This window comes from Notothenia coriiceps, unplaced genomic scaffold (assembly GCF_000735185.1).
Source record: "Notothenia coriiceps isolate Sejong01 unplaced genomic scaffold, NC01 NC01_scaffold00037250, whole genome shotgun sequence".
NCBI lineage: Eukaryota > Metazoa > Chordata > Actinopteri > Perciformes > Nototheniidae > Notothenia > Notothenia coriiceps.
The window spans coordinates 6,164,757-6,181,377 of NW_011369951.1; the positions used below are offsets into that span (position 1 = coordinate 6,164,757).

General features: G+C 40.2%; 2 protein-coding genes across 4 annotated transcripts in view; one reads left to right on the forward strand and one right to left on the reverse strand.

Annotated features, from left to right (window-relative positions):
• stxbp1a (syntaxin binding protein 1a) overlaps positions 1–16,621 on the forward strand; it is a 682,465-nt gene that overhangs the window by 564,981 nt on the left and 100,863 nt on the right. The window lies entirely within an intron of this gene.
• Positions 1–16,621, reverse strand: part of LOC104966784 (serine hydrolase-like protein) — a 35,423-nt gene that overhangs the window by 1,323 nt on the left and 17,479 nt on the right. The window contains exons 4-14 of one of the 3 annotated variants that reach the window (XM_010796072.1): positions 5,117–5,158; positions 4,687–4,706; positions 4,531–4,605; positions 4,268–4,374; positions 3,608–3,687; positions 3,486–3,520; positions 3,280–3,356; positions 3,094–3,184; positions 2,297–2,415; positions 1,501–1,749; positions 259–1,220 (exon numbers count right to left, since the gene is read on the reverse strand). In XM_010796072.1, coding sequence (XP_010794374.1) covers positions 1,683–1,749; positions 2,297–2,415; positions 3,094–3,184; positions 3,280–3,356; positions 3,486–3,520; positions 3,608–3,687; positions 4,268–4,374; positions 4,531–4,605; positions 4,687–4,706; positions 5,117–5,158 — 713 coding nt within the window. In that variant the 3' untranslated portion in view covers positions 259–1,220; positions 1,501–1,682. Of the gene's footprint in view, positions 1–258; positions 1,224–1,500; positions 1,750–2,296; positions 2,416–3,093; positions 3,185–3,279; positions 3,357–3,485; positions 3,521–3,607; positions 3,688–4,267; positions 4,375–4,530; positions 4,606–4,686; positions 4,707–5,116; positions 5,159–16,621 lie in introns of those variants that run through there. The other 2 variants (XM_010796073.1, XM_010796074.1) reach the window with 2 other exon arrangements.

Sequence of the window (16,621 nt, forward strand, 5' to 3'; positions counted from 1 at the left end):
ACTTCCAGCAACGTTTTTACGAGCTCATGTGTTTTTAATGTAAACTCTAAATCTAAAAAAGCAACTAGTAACTTCAGCTGTCAGATAAATGGTATAAGGCAGCATGACAAAGAAATACTCAAGTAAAGTATAGCACATTTAGTAAATTACTTGAGTAAATATACTTTCCACCACTGTTGCAGATACACTACACAAAACTAAATATTGGTTTAAAGATATGTTCAACTTCATAATAAAATAAATACATGCAAATCCAAATAATTGAAGATTTAACCATTTTATTAAGCATGAACAAATGAAGCATATGATCATTTAAAAGAGGGTCGTTAGTTACATAACCAACGTTTCCTCACCATGCTGTCAAGTAAAAACAATGAAGACACAAAAAATACACTTTGAGCACTGCCAAATAGTACTTTTCTATAATCTTGGTCCATCCAGGATAATCTTGGCACCTTGAATATAATCAGTCATCAATTATTCAATTCATATTATAATAATAAAATTACCTCTAAAACCATTTTGGCATGTTGGCTCTAACAATCCTCATGCTTCCCAGCAGCTGCTGTGCCACCAGAGAGAGGGAGAAACCCTTCCTGCTGCCATCAAACTCATTGCACTTATATCATTCCCTTCACTTATCAAATGCACAATATAGCAAGTAAACTTCATGATTCATGTAAAGTGATTGTTGAATTACAAAACGTATGTAAAAGTTGGCACAAGTATAAGATGGCGTGAAATTTACATTGTGTTTTTAATCACATTTCTAAAGGGCATCATGTCTCCCATTCACCTCCAAAATCTCCTCCTGCATAAAGTCTCCTCCACCTTGTGCATTTCCTCTCTGCTTCACTTTCCCCTGAACTCTACATTAAGGATGTTAGAGATCAGAGAAAAGTTGGAATGATTAGACAGAGCAACTCTCCTCCACCTCTTTCTCTCTCCATCTTTAATATGTTGGCTCCCATCCCACGGTGTCCTGGCAGCACCCTGCTGTCCAGATGGCCCTCTTGATCATATCAGGGCATTGCTATCATCATCCATGCAGTTCACACTGGCCACCAGCGGGTGATGCCGGACTGTTTTGTTGCTCCACTTGTGGGCGTCCTGCAGCCCGGGCTCGAGGAAGTAAAGGCACGCTCCGAAGCCCGCCAGCACCAGGACAGACACCAGCAGGTACAGGGGCACGAACCAGTCCAAGAAGAGCCACGACATCACTGCTGTCAGAGGGCGGAGGAGGGAGGGGACGAGGAGACATGACGGAGAAAGGGAAGGAAAGGAGGAGTTTTGGGGTTAAAAAAAAGTAATCCTTCAGGGTGAAATATCACCCAGGACAGACTGCAGCATTATGTTCAGTCATTTACTAGAAAGCCTACCTAATCACAAGAATCACTACTTCCAACACACTGAGATACAAATAAATATAATGTTCAAAACACACACAGGTGCTGCATTCTAAAAATAGTGCTCAGTAGTAAATAAAGCCACCGTGCTTACCTGCAGACGCTGCTGAATCAGCTGGTCTCTGTCTTTAGATGGTATGGGATGAGCAGCAGCCGCGAGTCAAATCAGTCATAAGATAATATCCGGCGCCGCAGCTCTGACTGTTGCATGTGACACGAGTAAAATCACAGGTGATGCTCTGTGAGAGGCACAAGAGACAGGAGCTGCATGCGGCTTCATCCTCCGAGCTCCTGCCGCTGACGTTCAAGAGGAGGGGTGGGGGTTGCTATGACAACACCCCTGCTGATGGTGGAGAGGATGGAGGGAGTGGGAGGGAAACTTATATAACTATAATCTTTTTTTTGGGGGGGGGGGCCTTTAGATGTCTGTGAATGCTCGCTGCGTAAAATCGATTCCACTCCATTTAACAGCAAGGCCATCACGCAGTTTATGTGACATTGAGAAAGAGAGGGGCGATTTTTGTGTGAGCTGCACCTCTAATATCTGCTCTGACTGACGGCGGCTGCAGGGTTTTATGTAGTCACTCCACTGAGGGAAGTGCTGGGAATAAGATTTAGTTTTTTGTCCTGCTGGCTGCAACACAGCAGCTGAACACAGACAGGATTGGCCTACATAATGAGAAGTTGTCAGAGGGTAACATCTCCTTTAATGACTGCCATTTTTAGCTCACACAAGCGTGGTCAAACTATTCTTTGTCCTAAAGATGATATGAATGAGAGCTAGTTCTTGGTTTGAGTGTGTGTGTGTGTGTGTGTGTGTGTGTGTGTGTGTGTGTGTGTGTGTGTGTGTGTGTGTGTGTGTGTGTGTGTGTGTGTGTGTGTGTACACACTATGCCGGCAGATGCTGAGAGAACACTTTAGTCCGCAGGAAGTCAGAAACAAGTGGAGCGACAACTTCAGGATCATTGAGATGGACGTGATGGTCGCCAGCTACCGTCACCACTGTGTGCTGCAAGACAGAAGAAAATTAATCTTTGAATAAGAAGCATGCACAAGTAGAAATGCAAGTTTTTCTGTTTTTGTTATTATACCTTTTTCTAAAAATTAACTGAGGAAGATCTTTTTGCTCGTGTTTGACCTTCATTACTTTGTTGGTGAATTTGTGATACCATTTTTTGTGTACATATTGTACATTTTGCATAGTATGAAACATGTGACAATATTTGAAATAACATTTTAATTTAAGCTAATATCAAGGTCTCTAACTGACATTGAGAATTCAAGCTATCTCCATTTTTTGTTTTGTCAATATAGTAAATATATTTCAATGCAAAACATTAAAAACAATAAAGGAATCTCATCTGGTGAGTTTTTTTACACTTCTATAAATATTTCTGTTTATTCTGAGACATTGGGCTTGTACTATGTTGCTACTTTTAGATCTGTGCTGCTGCCTGCCCCAATAGATTTAACAGATCAACACAGACACAGACATTGTCTAAAGCACTGTCTTGTTTTAGGGTGTCACAGTCACACACATCAATGTTATGAATGCAGCTTACTGATTTCGCTTCAAATGGATGAGTACTACAGTTTTTAGCCTTAACACTCCAGGTACTACAATGGTTCTAAATACGATGTTTTCCTGCATGTATTTGGAGATTATTTCTCCAAGACTCAAACTCACATTTCTGTCATGATATCCTTGGAGAAGTTTAGAGGCAAATCTCCTTGGGTATAATTCTGGACCAGTAGTTGCACCAAAGCCTTTGTCTCCTCTGGAAAAACGAAGATTTTAACAGGTTAAATTCATTTTTTATGAATATACAATCATTTACTAAGACCCATATCAGTGTAGTGATCAATATCTTACAGAACAACTAGAACAAAGGCTTGAATCCTCGACTGTATCTCCAGACTCTGCTCCAAGCTGATGCGCACTATATTTTTCTGGAAACATAAAATAAAGCACAGCTACTGTACAAGCTGAATGCTAAACCTCTGTTGTAGAAAACACAAGTTTACAGATAGTAGGAGGGGAATGTGGGGGGAAGGATTGGGAGGTGTAAAGTGACTCACAAAATTAATTCGCAGGTCTCTTGAGAACACAAACCCTGGAGAAGAGAAACACATTCAGCAGATGTTAGAAACCAAAATGAGATTATTCCTCTGTTAGAGGAGAGGGAAAGATAAACACATACCTCCTTCACCCTGAACGAGACCTCGCTCTAAGAGGGTGTGCACCGACCGTTCAGACAGAGTGGGGTTTGCAGCCTTCAACCTGAAGTAAATAAAACACTTAAGCCAACAGCTGACTTTAGGAGAATACTAAAACTCTAACAGACAGATTTGATTATTGTTTGGTTTTATCTTTCTGTTTTAGAAATACACACCTACTACATTTTTGGATAGATAGAAATTGATGCTGCAGAACGCGATACATCGGCTCGTTTTACTCCAAACCAGGTTCTTCCTTGGTCAAAACCTAGCGCCTACTTTACCCACAATGCAACATAGGCATTCTGGTCTGAGATTCAGATTGATTCTATCCAAATATATTTTAAGTAGCAGCTTTTATTGATGAGGATTGGGTAACATGTGGTCACGAAGTACACTTCTTCTCAGCTCCATACCCTCAGATTTGACTTTTTCTCTTTACCTGAGGTACTTAAAGGTTGACATTTTGGAGTCTCACCATGCTTTATACAACGTATTATAACATATGCATTATAACTTCCCTACATCCAACTCTAATGTGTGTGAGTTTCCCTTTAAAACACACTTCAGATCAGTGCAAAACATCCCATACGAATGGGTGATTATTAAATAAAAATTAGTCATGAACTGGAGTGATGTAGTACCTCTCAGCTGCCTTCTCATACGTGTAAACTCTTTTCTTCTCTTCCGCCTTTTTCTCATACTGAAGCATCTCATCCATCCCCTGTCGCATCACTTTGGGTATTTCTTTCTGCGGGAAAAAGACACAAAACTACTGACTGCAGTGTAATATGAAAATAAATGGGGTATAATGTAATACCACTGCTGCAATCACAGACATTTTTATATTTTAATTGACCTCAAAGGCTAGTCAACAACTCTATAGGTAGAACAAAAACTTGATTACTTGATCTGTAGGTAAGAATCCATACGCGTCCAGCAGTATCAAGGCATCTACCATCTCAGGATACAGTGCACTGAACTGTGGAAAATACAATATTGACCAAGCAAGAAAACACTGTACAATAGTATGAAAACAGTGATAATGTATGCTCTTAATTACCAATGCAGCGATGTTGCCACCTGTAAGACAGGGAACAAATAATAATTCTCAAAGTTAAAGACAAGTACATTACTTATTGATGAAAGAAAAAAACACTCATTTGGGAAGCTATAAATATTCAATGTTTTTTTTTTGTTTTTTAAAGTGTCTTAAATGTATAATAAATCCCCCAAATAGTCGACAATACATATATTTTCTCCTGACTTATGGATGAAATCACTTGTTCCAGCACTGTTTGGTTATCAACTCAAGAAACAACACTATAATTATACCCAAATAGTAGATTTAATCAATTGGACCAGATTTTGAACAACCTTCAAAAAAACGTTTCATTATAGAAGAGGAGACATTGTTGCCCTTGCATTTGTTGTTTTATGGAAGCAGGAGATGTGAAAATGCGCAGTGGCATGTTTGTTTTTGCTGCACTTACCCATACTGTGGCCGATGATGGTGAATGTTGTCCACTGGAGGCCTGTGGTAGTTATTTAATGAAAGCACATCTGATTAAATCCAGTGTAACTTACGGCTGTACTTTTGTTGCAGAGATGCACCAGAGTCCTGCAGAGATCAAACATCTTGATCTTAGGTGGGGTAGGTGAGTTTGAGAAACCGGCTCGGGATACACTTTTTGTTATATTCCATGGAATGCTCTTAACATCCCAATAGCAATGACTATCTTAGGTGCTTTGACAAAAAATCCATAAAAGAATGTCATCTGTGGAAGCCGTAGTACTGTAAAAAGCATGACCAATCATTTGAGCCGGCCCGGCTAAAATAACTGGATGGCCTACCTGCCTGTCAGCCTTCCATCTGTGCACAAACCTATCTCGTGCCTTCATTGGTCATGTGCGCGTTCGTGTGTGTTGGAGGAGGGGCTCTGTAAGGAAGTGGCAGATTTTTTCCGGCTGTGTATTTTCAAATTCTTGCGCACTCGAGCTGGTTGAGAAACCAGCTCGAGTGCGCAAGAATTTGAAAATACACAGCCGGAAAAAATCTGCCACTTCCTTACAGAGCCCCTCCTCCAACACACACGAACGCGCACATGANGATAGCAACTAAGCTTCAGCTTGCGCAGGCAAGAAACTCATGTAGTCTTTCGAATCGACTATAAATTGATATGGTGAAGTGTCAGTTCAACCGTATTTGGTGGAAAAACATCTAATTTAGTGGCTTGGTTGGAAAACTCAGGGAGGGGAGCGTGTTGAGAGCCCGCCGCACCATTTGCAAAATAAATAGCTTTTGTTTTTGCTAATGTAGGTTAGCTAGTGGAGCTTAGCTAGGTGCAGCCAGCTCCAGCAACAACACCGCGGGACCATCCGGGCGACGTTTGGGTCTACGTCAACCCTAAAAGCGGAGGTGCTTAGCGCTAAATACCGTGCTAAACACCAATCATACAACAGCAATGATTGAAATAGTGTAGCCAATTTCTGCAATGAATGTTCCCCGTGTGGTTTATCAACATCGGAACCTAATTGGGAAGCCAGTGCAATGAGCCAGAATTGGGCGGTGAAGTGGTGACGCTTTTTGTGGCCAGTGAGTAGACGTGCAGCTGCGTTCTGCACTAGCTGCAGGTGTCTAATTGACGCCTGGTCCATACCCATGTATAGAGCGTTGCAATAATCCAGCCTTGTGGTTACAAATGCGTTAATAACCCTTTCTAGGTCTTTAAAAGATAAAAACGACTTGGTCTTGGCCAATAGTCGTATTTTAAAAAAGCAGGTTTTGACTACGGTGCTGACCTGCTTATCAAATGTAAAAGCGCTATTGAAGGTCTCTTCAAGGTTCATGACAGAGGGGAGAATGTTTTTATTGAGGGAGCCCAGAATATCAACCGGACAGGCTGGAGGTTGGGGTCCAAAAAAGATGACCTCGGTCTTGCTCTCGTTGAGGTTGAGGACATTTTGGCTCAGCCAGGATTTGACCTCTGTCAAGCAGTCCATCAATATCTGTAATGAGTTGACATTTGAATTGCGTGGCAGATATATCTGTACATCGTCGGCGTAGCAGTGTAATGGGATGTTGTGTTTTGTGAGAATTTAACCTAGGGGCAGTATGTACAGTAGAAAAAGGATGGGGCCCAGAATCGAGCCTTGGGGAACCCCACAGGTAAGCGGGGCTTTGGCAGAGGAGAAGGCACCTAGCTGCACAGAGAAGCTACGGTCTGTCAGGTAGGACCTGAACAATGCAAGGGCAGAGCCTGTGATGCCAGCGGACTGTTCGAGCCGTGACAACAGGATGCTATGGTCCACAGTGTCGAAGGCAGCTGTCAGGTCTAACAGCACCAGGACAGCTGGGCTACCTGAGTCGGCGGCTAGGAGAAGATCATTAAAAACTCTTAAAAGGGCTGTTTCAGTGCTGTGCATGGGTTTAAAGCCAGACTGAAACTTTTCATGGATGCCATGCATGGTTAAAAAAGACTGCAGTTGGGCGTAGACTATTCGCTCCAGGGCTTTAGATAAAAAAGGTAGCTGGGAGATGGGCCTAAAATTTGCGAGAATGGAAGGGTCGAGATTTTTCTTTTTAAGTAGTGTCTTGAACACGGCATGTTTGAAGGCAGCTTGGATACATCCTGAGGTAAGAGAGGTATTTATAAGTAATAAAATACTTGCTCCAACTGATTCGAAAACCTCTCTGAGAAAGCGAGAGGGAATGCTGTCTGAGGTGCAGTTTGTCGGCCGCCGGTGCATGACTACATCCGAGAGAGAAGAGAGGGATACAGGCTCAAAGTGGTCGAGGACAGCAGGGCACAGAAAAGGAGCTGGATCTGGGGTAGCACTAGTGTGGGCTAGCCTAAGAGCAGATACTTTTTCAATAAAAAAATGTAAGAAACTTATCACAGAGAGTAGTCGATGGCACAATTGGAGAAACATCACAGGGATTAATGATCGAGTTGAGGACATTAAAAAGAACCTGAGGTTTATGGCTGTTTTTGGAGATTAACAGAGAAATGGGGTGGTTGCGTTCAACAGTTTTGTAAGTTTCCAAAACAGACAATCTGACACATTCGCCCACTCAACGCATTGACAGGCCAGGTACACTTACCTGTTGGGCAGGCCATGGTTTTTAACTTCTCTCTCATGAACTCAAACTTGTATTATTTACATGCCTTACAATGTTTTTTGAACAGAGAATTGGGGAGGCAGTTTAATACAACCTTGTCACGAAGAAGTCACATTTACAGTATATAACACTATTTTCTTTTGGCAAAGCACTTTGAAAGGTAATTCAATGTCCTCTGGGTGTACAACAAACAAATTCACATGGAGTGAAAGGAAAGATGTATAACGGGCTTACAAAGTGTAGGACAATGGAAGCAGGATTTTGATTGTCTATTGTTAGATTTATGAACAAAATGACAATAAACGTACATTTTATCAAATGTGAATGTTAAAGGTGGAGAGGAAGAGCCCCTTTTATCTCCATTGTATTTATTTGGGTTACACACTATTACTGTGGCCTCCATGTCCATTGGTTCTTTGTGTATTTGTATGTTTGTGTTTGTGTGTGTGTTGTTCCTGTTCCACCCTTCACCTGAACCTTGCTACCAACACAGAGAAAAACTCCCAAGGAGTTTTTCTCCAACTCGTCTCATCTATTGTCTAACGTGTAAAGGAAACATTACATTGTATTCTTCTTTTTATTGTAATTATCTTAACCACATGCCATCTCCACTTTCACTTATGTTGTTTTGGGAATCACTGGCAATAGAACTATTTTTATGTTTGGGTATGAATGTAGATTTTTTTGCTCTATCTATTTGCTGTTTTTGTTATAACTTACTTTTACCCATTTTGTTCCAAGCATACAAAAACCCATACATATACAGAAAGACAAAATATAAAGCGTAAACAATACTGTATATCAGTGCTTCTCAAACTCCGAACCAAGGTCTGGATCTGGACCGAACTGCAAATCAATCTGGACCGAACCCTGTGTCCCAAAAATTATACAAAATAAAAAAATAAAAACTTTCTGAATCTGATGTGTATTTTCTTGTGTCTGACACGTTGTGTGAATGAACGTGCATATATATTTACTTGTGTGCGCAAGCGTGACACGCATTGCAGACCGCAAGTTAACCTTGACTTTCTAATGCTTCTAATGCCTTTTTTTCCAACTTTACTGGCATTGATCCGGACCAGTGACCTTGTATACAATTCACAAGTGGACCTTTAATAAAAAAGTTTGAGTACCCCTGCTGTATATCAGATAACAAGATTACACAGATGTTTTATTGTGAAAAATAAATACAATTTAGAAACTTTATGGGTATTATGTAATACGATGGTGTCCAAATAATATCTGATGAACTTTGTAAAGAGAATAATGACATCCCTTGCAGTTTAATTTGTGCAGAACCAGTTCTCTCCAAACTGGATTCCTTCTCTGAATGTGTCTCCGTGCGTATTCTTTTAATCTCTTTTGTCGAACAATGCATTCATTCCAGCCATGGAGGGACACATTTTCTCCCTGCTTTTATAATAATGAGATCCTAAAATGTACTTTAGTGTCTCCACCACAAGATTTTCATGCCATAAAAGAGCCTTTTTGTGTGGATGCCTTTTATGCCGTTTTCATTGTGGCAGCCCTGCATTTATTTGAACTGTGTTTTGCATAACCACCAAACCCTCAAGTCACTACATCTGTGAAACTCAAGCAGCAAAAGGAAAAGAGAGGAGAGACCGAAATTAGAAAATGGGAGGGAGAGCAAAAAAAAAGAAGAATCATTTTGAGGAAAAATAAATCGCAGAAGGGATTAGAGAGCAAATTTAAACTGTAACCTTGGTCTCAACTTGGTGTGAGAAGGCAAAACAGTTAATTGAATGGTCCTTATTATACTTTTGATGTTTTTCCTTTGCTGTAGTGTGTTATAGAGTTTTTTTGCATGTATATTATCTGCAAAGGCTAAAATCCAAAGGTTCACTCCCACCCTGCCTGAAACACATCGTTTGGACTACTTTGTTTACTTCCATAACATAGTGACATCACTACGTAACACTTGTGCATCTATTGGCTAGTGCTCTAAAACATTGTACCTGATAGGCTAAGAGGCGGGATATCTCTAAGTGGGTGACCATCAAAACAGAGCTGGCCAGCTAACCAATCAGAGCAGACTGGGCTCTGGTTTCAGACAAAGGGTGAAAAGAGGTGCTGCAGCACAAGCAATATGAGAAAAATAAAGCACTTTTCGAACATTAAAGCATGTAAACATGTCACAGTAGAAGCACAAAATACAATTATGAAACTATGAATGAAAATATTATCAAAATATAGGACTCCCTTTAAGTTTGTTATGTGTTTACCAAATTGTTGAGAGGAACAATGTATTTGCCCCCCCTGATACAGCAGATGTTGCATATAGTAAGTAATGTACAGCTGTCATATCTCTGCGTGCTCAGGCACACATGCCTGGCCATTTGTAATTGAGTTGCCTTTTTTAAATCTCCTAGCAAATCTTCACTGACTGTGCACTGCTGCAACTTCAAAGTGACCTTGTTAGACTGCTGTAGTGTGACTGGCTCACTACAGTGGGTATTACAGCACCATATCGACTGATATAGCAGACTGCTGACGCACAAGTAGCGAGGTAGAGCGTGCCTTTAATCATCTCTTAACAAGAGCACTGATGACATGTGCAGCAGAGTGTTATCTGTCCTGTATCCCTTCGTGTCCCTGAATAATTCAGATGGCACAGAATAAGGAAGACATGAGACAACTTTACATGGTTTCAGTGTTTCAGCAAGCCTGCATTATTCAGTTTAAATATCTGTCCTAATTACTTCTCCTCAGGCTGATCTATGACTTTGTATTTTCTCCCTGGGGGCTCTATGTCTCAAGACCAGGTTTTCTATAAATAGTTTTTTTTTGTTTAGAGGCTCTTTCACCATGCATTACTTTTTTTCCTCCACTAATGATTATAAGATCTGACCTGTCTAAACATACTTTACTGAGGCGCAATGCAGCCAAGAGCATGTGGAAGTGGGAGAAATCTAAAAAGAAAAAAAAAAGTGTAATGTGCAACCCCACTCTGAAAAGTGGGGAATGCAAGGGTTTTTAATTGAATCATAGTACATTCAAAAAAATAAATTGGTGACATTTGTTAATAGAGCAATGTACAATAAGGCTTACAACCATGTGGATTCAATCTCCAAAAATATAAGAATTATACGAGTACATCAATTTCATCAAATATGCTTAACTGCTTTAAGTGCCGCATTAAGAAACAATTAGCGGCCATGGTGCGGATCATTTTCAATCTACGACGGAAAATGTGTAGAGTCTCCGGCGTCTTGATGTCATTGGGGAGCTTGTGCTGACATTTATGATTTTGGTGAGTAATAGCTGTAACACCCTCATAGTGTGAACGTAGCACACTGACTGGCAGTAACAGGACATAGAAGACCAGCTGGGTTATATAGTTTTTATCATGTCCAAGATAGAGAATGGGACTGAGACATTTGCAGCACGGTAAGCAATTACCCGTGACTAGAATTGGATTCAAGCAATGATAGCTAGTGCAGGATGCAGGGCGGGTGTGAGGATAACTCGGGTATTGAAGGCCAGTCGGGTTGAAGTCATCCTGAAGGATCCAACTAAATTAATCACATTTTTAAGGGCCTAAACATGAATAGAAAATAGTATGTCCTAGATTTATGCTATTTGACGGGTAAATGTACATGTGGAGACTTCCAAAAAAAGTAGTCGCCATGGAACAACCTCATCGTGACGTGGCGAGAAAGCGCGGCAACAAAAAGAGCGAGACACTTTTAGAGAAAAAACATTATACAGAGATACCTGCTGCCACTCAAGAAAGGTTGCATCCAGTGGTGTAAGAAGTATTTCCTTCACTTTATGAAAAGCTCTTATACCACACTGTGAAAATTCTACAAAGTTAAACCCCTCGCAAGCTTTACTGAAGTGAAAGTATCTAAGCATCATTATAAAAATGTACTTACAGTAAATGTGTTACCGCTGAAGGTGGTGTTTTTTGAATGAATATTGTTGTTGTAGATGTTTAGGTTGTTAAGTTTTAATTTTAAGTCCATTATGTATTATTGGGTGCTCTGATCTAAAGAAAGGCGTCACATTCTATGTGATCATTACATACATAGAGCTTTGTCACTTTCATATTATACCAAGTTTTAAATGTTTTACTTTGTGATGAATATCTGCAAGCCTATCCAACAAGGAGAGTTTTCTAAACACAAAAAGCAACACAAACATTCAAAATAACATGTGTAAGAAATACAATATTTGTATCTGAGATGAAGTGGAAGATACAAAAGTTAAGTTGGAGAACATCAACAGTATTTAGTAATTGTACTTAGTTTATTTCTACCATTGGTAGTATATAAGTACTTATGCAGGTATGGAGTTTTACAAAGACAAATCAAGAACTGCAATTACATGACTTCCAGAAAAACAACCCATATGACAATTTTTCCACCCGAATGCCTCTTAAGAGTATTCCTCCATTTTAGCACAGTACATCTAAAATGTTGGCTAATACCGCCACTTCAGCAGATGAAAACAAAATCCCTTTAGTCAACGGTTCATTCAAGTCTGATTTACTGGATACATGACAACTTCATGACTGCTTTATTCCCCTGCTCCCCAGTTCAACACATAATAAATGTGATCAGTGACCTGATCAAGTAAATGCGTGGGCATCCACGATAAGAAAACGGGAAGAAGAGAGTGATAGGCCCAATAATGAGGACAGGAATATAATGAATGATCTCAAGATGGGACATGAATGTGAAACAATAGTAACACTCCCCTATTTAAAGTCCATCTACACAATATGTTTGCATTGATTAAATAGCAAATGGCACTAAATCATCACGTAAAAGTGAGGTTGATATATTGGCCCCCGAAAAAAGTAATCCATTCTTTGACCATGTTGTTTGAATATCAAAGAGTGCTGCAATGTGCGCCACGTGTTCGCCGACATCTGCAATTTAAATTGGGAGTCTGAATGTGCATTAAGCACATCAGCATCAGCATCAATCATTGGGCATTTAGTTAGCTAAGCTGTACGGGAGGAGGTTGGTTCAATGTTCTCCTCTTTAATGAGAAAATTGTTCCATCTGAATTTGCCTCATAAATCATTGCCATGGTGACCAAATACTCTGGTTTTAAAGTACCAGTCCCCTTAGACCGTTTTCTTTTTGATTCAGCATCCTTTCTGTGTTCTTTGCTGTTACGAGAAACACATTATTTAATGTGCACTTTGTGGAATAATAAGCATGTCCGAAAAACAGCTTGCTTTGTAATTTCTTGATTTTATATCGACTTTGCATTTGCAGCAGAACATATTCCAGTCACTTGGGGATTTGCGCATTATATAAATGTTAGTACATGTCTTATGATGATTATTTACAGCTGCTTACACCAATCTGCCACTTTTGAAGCCCAGGTGTGAAAAGCATTATGGTTTCAAAATTAACATAAGTGTGCTTCATCATTATCAGTCAAAGATGAAATGTATTTTGAAGTCTGAAGAGACTCTGTCGCCCGTCAACTGTCATAACAACCCCAGGTGTCGTTTTCGAATCAAACCTTCATTTATTGTCAACTTCCTTCTTCAGACAGGCGGGCAAAAAGTATTTTTCTCCATTGCTAAGACCATCTGCTATTGTGGGAATCATTTCAAGGTTGTGTATGCAATTTCACACCACAGTAAGCCAGAGTAGGGTCCATAGTGCACCCGTAGGTCTAGTTATGTGGAACAGAGAGCCACCTGAAAAGGCGACAGCTCTAAAGCCAGAGAGTAGCCGTTTAAGTTTAAGCCTCTTGGTAAGAAATTGTACTTAAGGAGCAGGCGACCCTCCATTTTTTTACTTGTGTATGGTCTTTAGTCCTTCATGCTCACTTATTCAAAGTTGAAGGTTTTAGTTATGTGTTTGAAATGGAATTGCACTCTGCGGGTTGTACGCACTACATGTGGATACACTTTACAATTCATTTCATTTCAAGACCGTTCTTATACAGTTGGCCCTGTTCGGCCAAATGGCAGTTGTCACTATGCATTTCCATTTACCCTGTCTAACTGTAACACTCATGCTTCTATTGGCTAGCGCTCCAAACATATTGTTCATGATAGGCAAAAGGGCGGGACATTTCCTAAACATCTCTAAGCATTTGACCAATCCAAACAGAGCCAGCCGGCTAACCAATCAGAGCAGACTAGGGTTCGGTTTCAGAATAAGGGTGAAAAGAGCAGGCAGTATGAGAAAAATAAAGCACTTTTTGAAAAAAATACAAATATGGACCTTAAAATATGTTCTCTTTAAACTAACTTATTATGTACACATTTGGTGCACAGTTGCAAAAAACTGTTAAAGGTGGGGTAAGTAATTTTGGAGAAACCAGCTCGAGTGCGCTAGAATTTGAAAATATACAGCCGGAACAAATCTGCCACTTCCTTACAGAGCCCCTCCTCCAACACAAACAAACGCACACATGACCAATGAGGGCACGAGATAGGTTTGTGCACAGATGGAAGGCTGACAGGCAGGTAGGCCATCCAGTTATTTTAGCCGGGCCGGCTCAAATGATTGGTCATGCTTTTTACAGTACTACGGCTTCCACAGATGACATTTTTTTATGGATTTTTTGTCAAAGCACTTAAGATATTCATTGCTATCGAGATGTTAAGAGCATTCCATGGAATATAACAAAAAGTGTATCTAGAGCCGGTTTCTCAAACTTACCTACCCCACCTTTAATTTACAAAATCACAACAGTTTCACATTGACATTTTTTTCTGAGATTTTGAGGTAACTGAATAACTGCATTTGGTGTCTGCTTCAACTCATTTATTTGACCGTGCAGTGACAGGAAGCAATGACAATTATTTATTTTCTCTCCCTTCTTTTCCAAGTCCTTGGGTTACATGTTTCTCTTTTCTCTCTCGTATCCTCTCCTGTGGAGTTTGGATGTGATTGGCACTCTTACAAGCCCCCCTGCCTCAGGCTGACCAATCATAAGGGGAAGCATCAAGCACATTTATACTTTACCACATGGGTCTCCCTTTCCGGGGTGAAACCGTCTGTGTCGTCTGACTACATGAACATGAGGTGGGTTCACTAATACACTTCGGGCGAGGGAGTAAACAACGTTCGGTCCTCCGTCTCGTTGGACCCTTCACAACATGGGAAGTTTACCAATAAAATCTCGTCTAACGTTCACGGAAATCACGTGAAAAAAAGGAATACACGCCAATCAACAAGATGGCAGACGACGTGAAAAAAGGGACGGATCAACACTACGCTCTCGTTACCCTAATAAGCATTATGTTTTCGGCACAAGACAGAAATCACTATTCAGAAAAAAACGTTTCACAATTATAAAACGACATAAGGGTCTAAGAGACTTAGACATAGTGACCCGGTTTTTATTTTGGTATAACCCGAAACCTTTTCGATTTTGTACTTACGTAATTGTTCACGTCTTGTTACAGTCGTTAAAATTGTTAGGTCGAATAACGTTATAACTCTAAATGAATAACACGACCCTCCTCAAACGAACAATGTAAACAGAAATTGAGACATAAATAAGTCCGTTCCAAACTGTCCCTCTTAGTGTGTTTTAAAAAGTGGGTCGATTTCATGTTTTCGTGAGTGGTGTTTACGACAGAGTGTGATATCGGTAAACAAAAGACCAAAGAACCGGTTACCCGTCGAAGGTGACCTCGTCCCTCCCAATATTTACAAATCGAGTCCCGTGAAAATAAGGAATCAACGTACCCTCGTGTCTATCCATGCGGCAAAGAGAAAACGGATTGGTTGATTAGTTTAAAATGTTCGCAGGCTCCAAAATTCACGACTGGAAAAAGAGAACAAAATAATTTCCGAACACGTATGAAAAAGATTGGGCATCCGAACCAAGTTTGAACTTGTCGTCTGTATCTTCGCCTATGATCTTGCGGAACGTTGCGGTTACGGCTCGTTCCTCGCGACAAATCAATGTGGAGTTTACAGTACAAGACGGTCCTACATGTCGAAAGTCTTAAAATACTTTTGAAGATGTGAACAGTGTTTTTACAACCTTGACTTCAAAGTACAAACATAAGAGGTAGTAAAGGAACTAATTATGATCGTTAACACCGATTAATAATTATAATTTCTCCCGGGAAAATTAGAAGTTAAAAAGTACCATGTAAGAAACAATAACCCCGGACATAACCACCACTGTACATCCCCCCCTGGATGTACGAATTGGAATTACAAGCTCTTCCCCAGAAATGAAAAGAGAATCCGGGACACGACGTCGTGAATTAAAAGTGGGAAGACCAGACTTGTACTCTCGGGGGTCCGAAGACGAGATAATCAGTCCGACCGGGCCGAGCGCCGGAGACAACAACCCACTAATATATTTGGTGAACACTAGAAGGGAAGTGAATCCTGATAAGTGTAATGTTACACAAACGTCGGATTAAAAATAATAATAACAAACTACCCCTTACATTTATCCTACAAGTACAATTTATCCCTACAGTGACAACAACTACCTGAATTTGTATCTCAGGTTCCCCCCCTAAAAACGGAATTTTTGGTGCGGTGTGTTTGGATATATTTGTGTAATTTACTATTCCCCCTTTGGGAATTACGTATTATCCCTCATAACGATAACGTACCGTTTGAGAGTTAATATTACGAAAAAGAGTTCTTATGGTATACAGACGAAAATTACACAAAATGAGTCTGGTTATAACCCGAATAAGCTAAAATACTCCAAAAATTTAGTAGTATAAACGCAAATCATACTGAGGTGTATTGGACTGGTTCGACTTATAACATTACCAACACTCCTCCCTAACGGGTAATAAACGTATTCGACTAGACGAGGGTAGTGGTCTATAACAAAAGATTCCTATGTCGATTTTGTAACGGTGATGGGGGGGAAAGGGTCGTAGACTAACATTATTGCA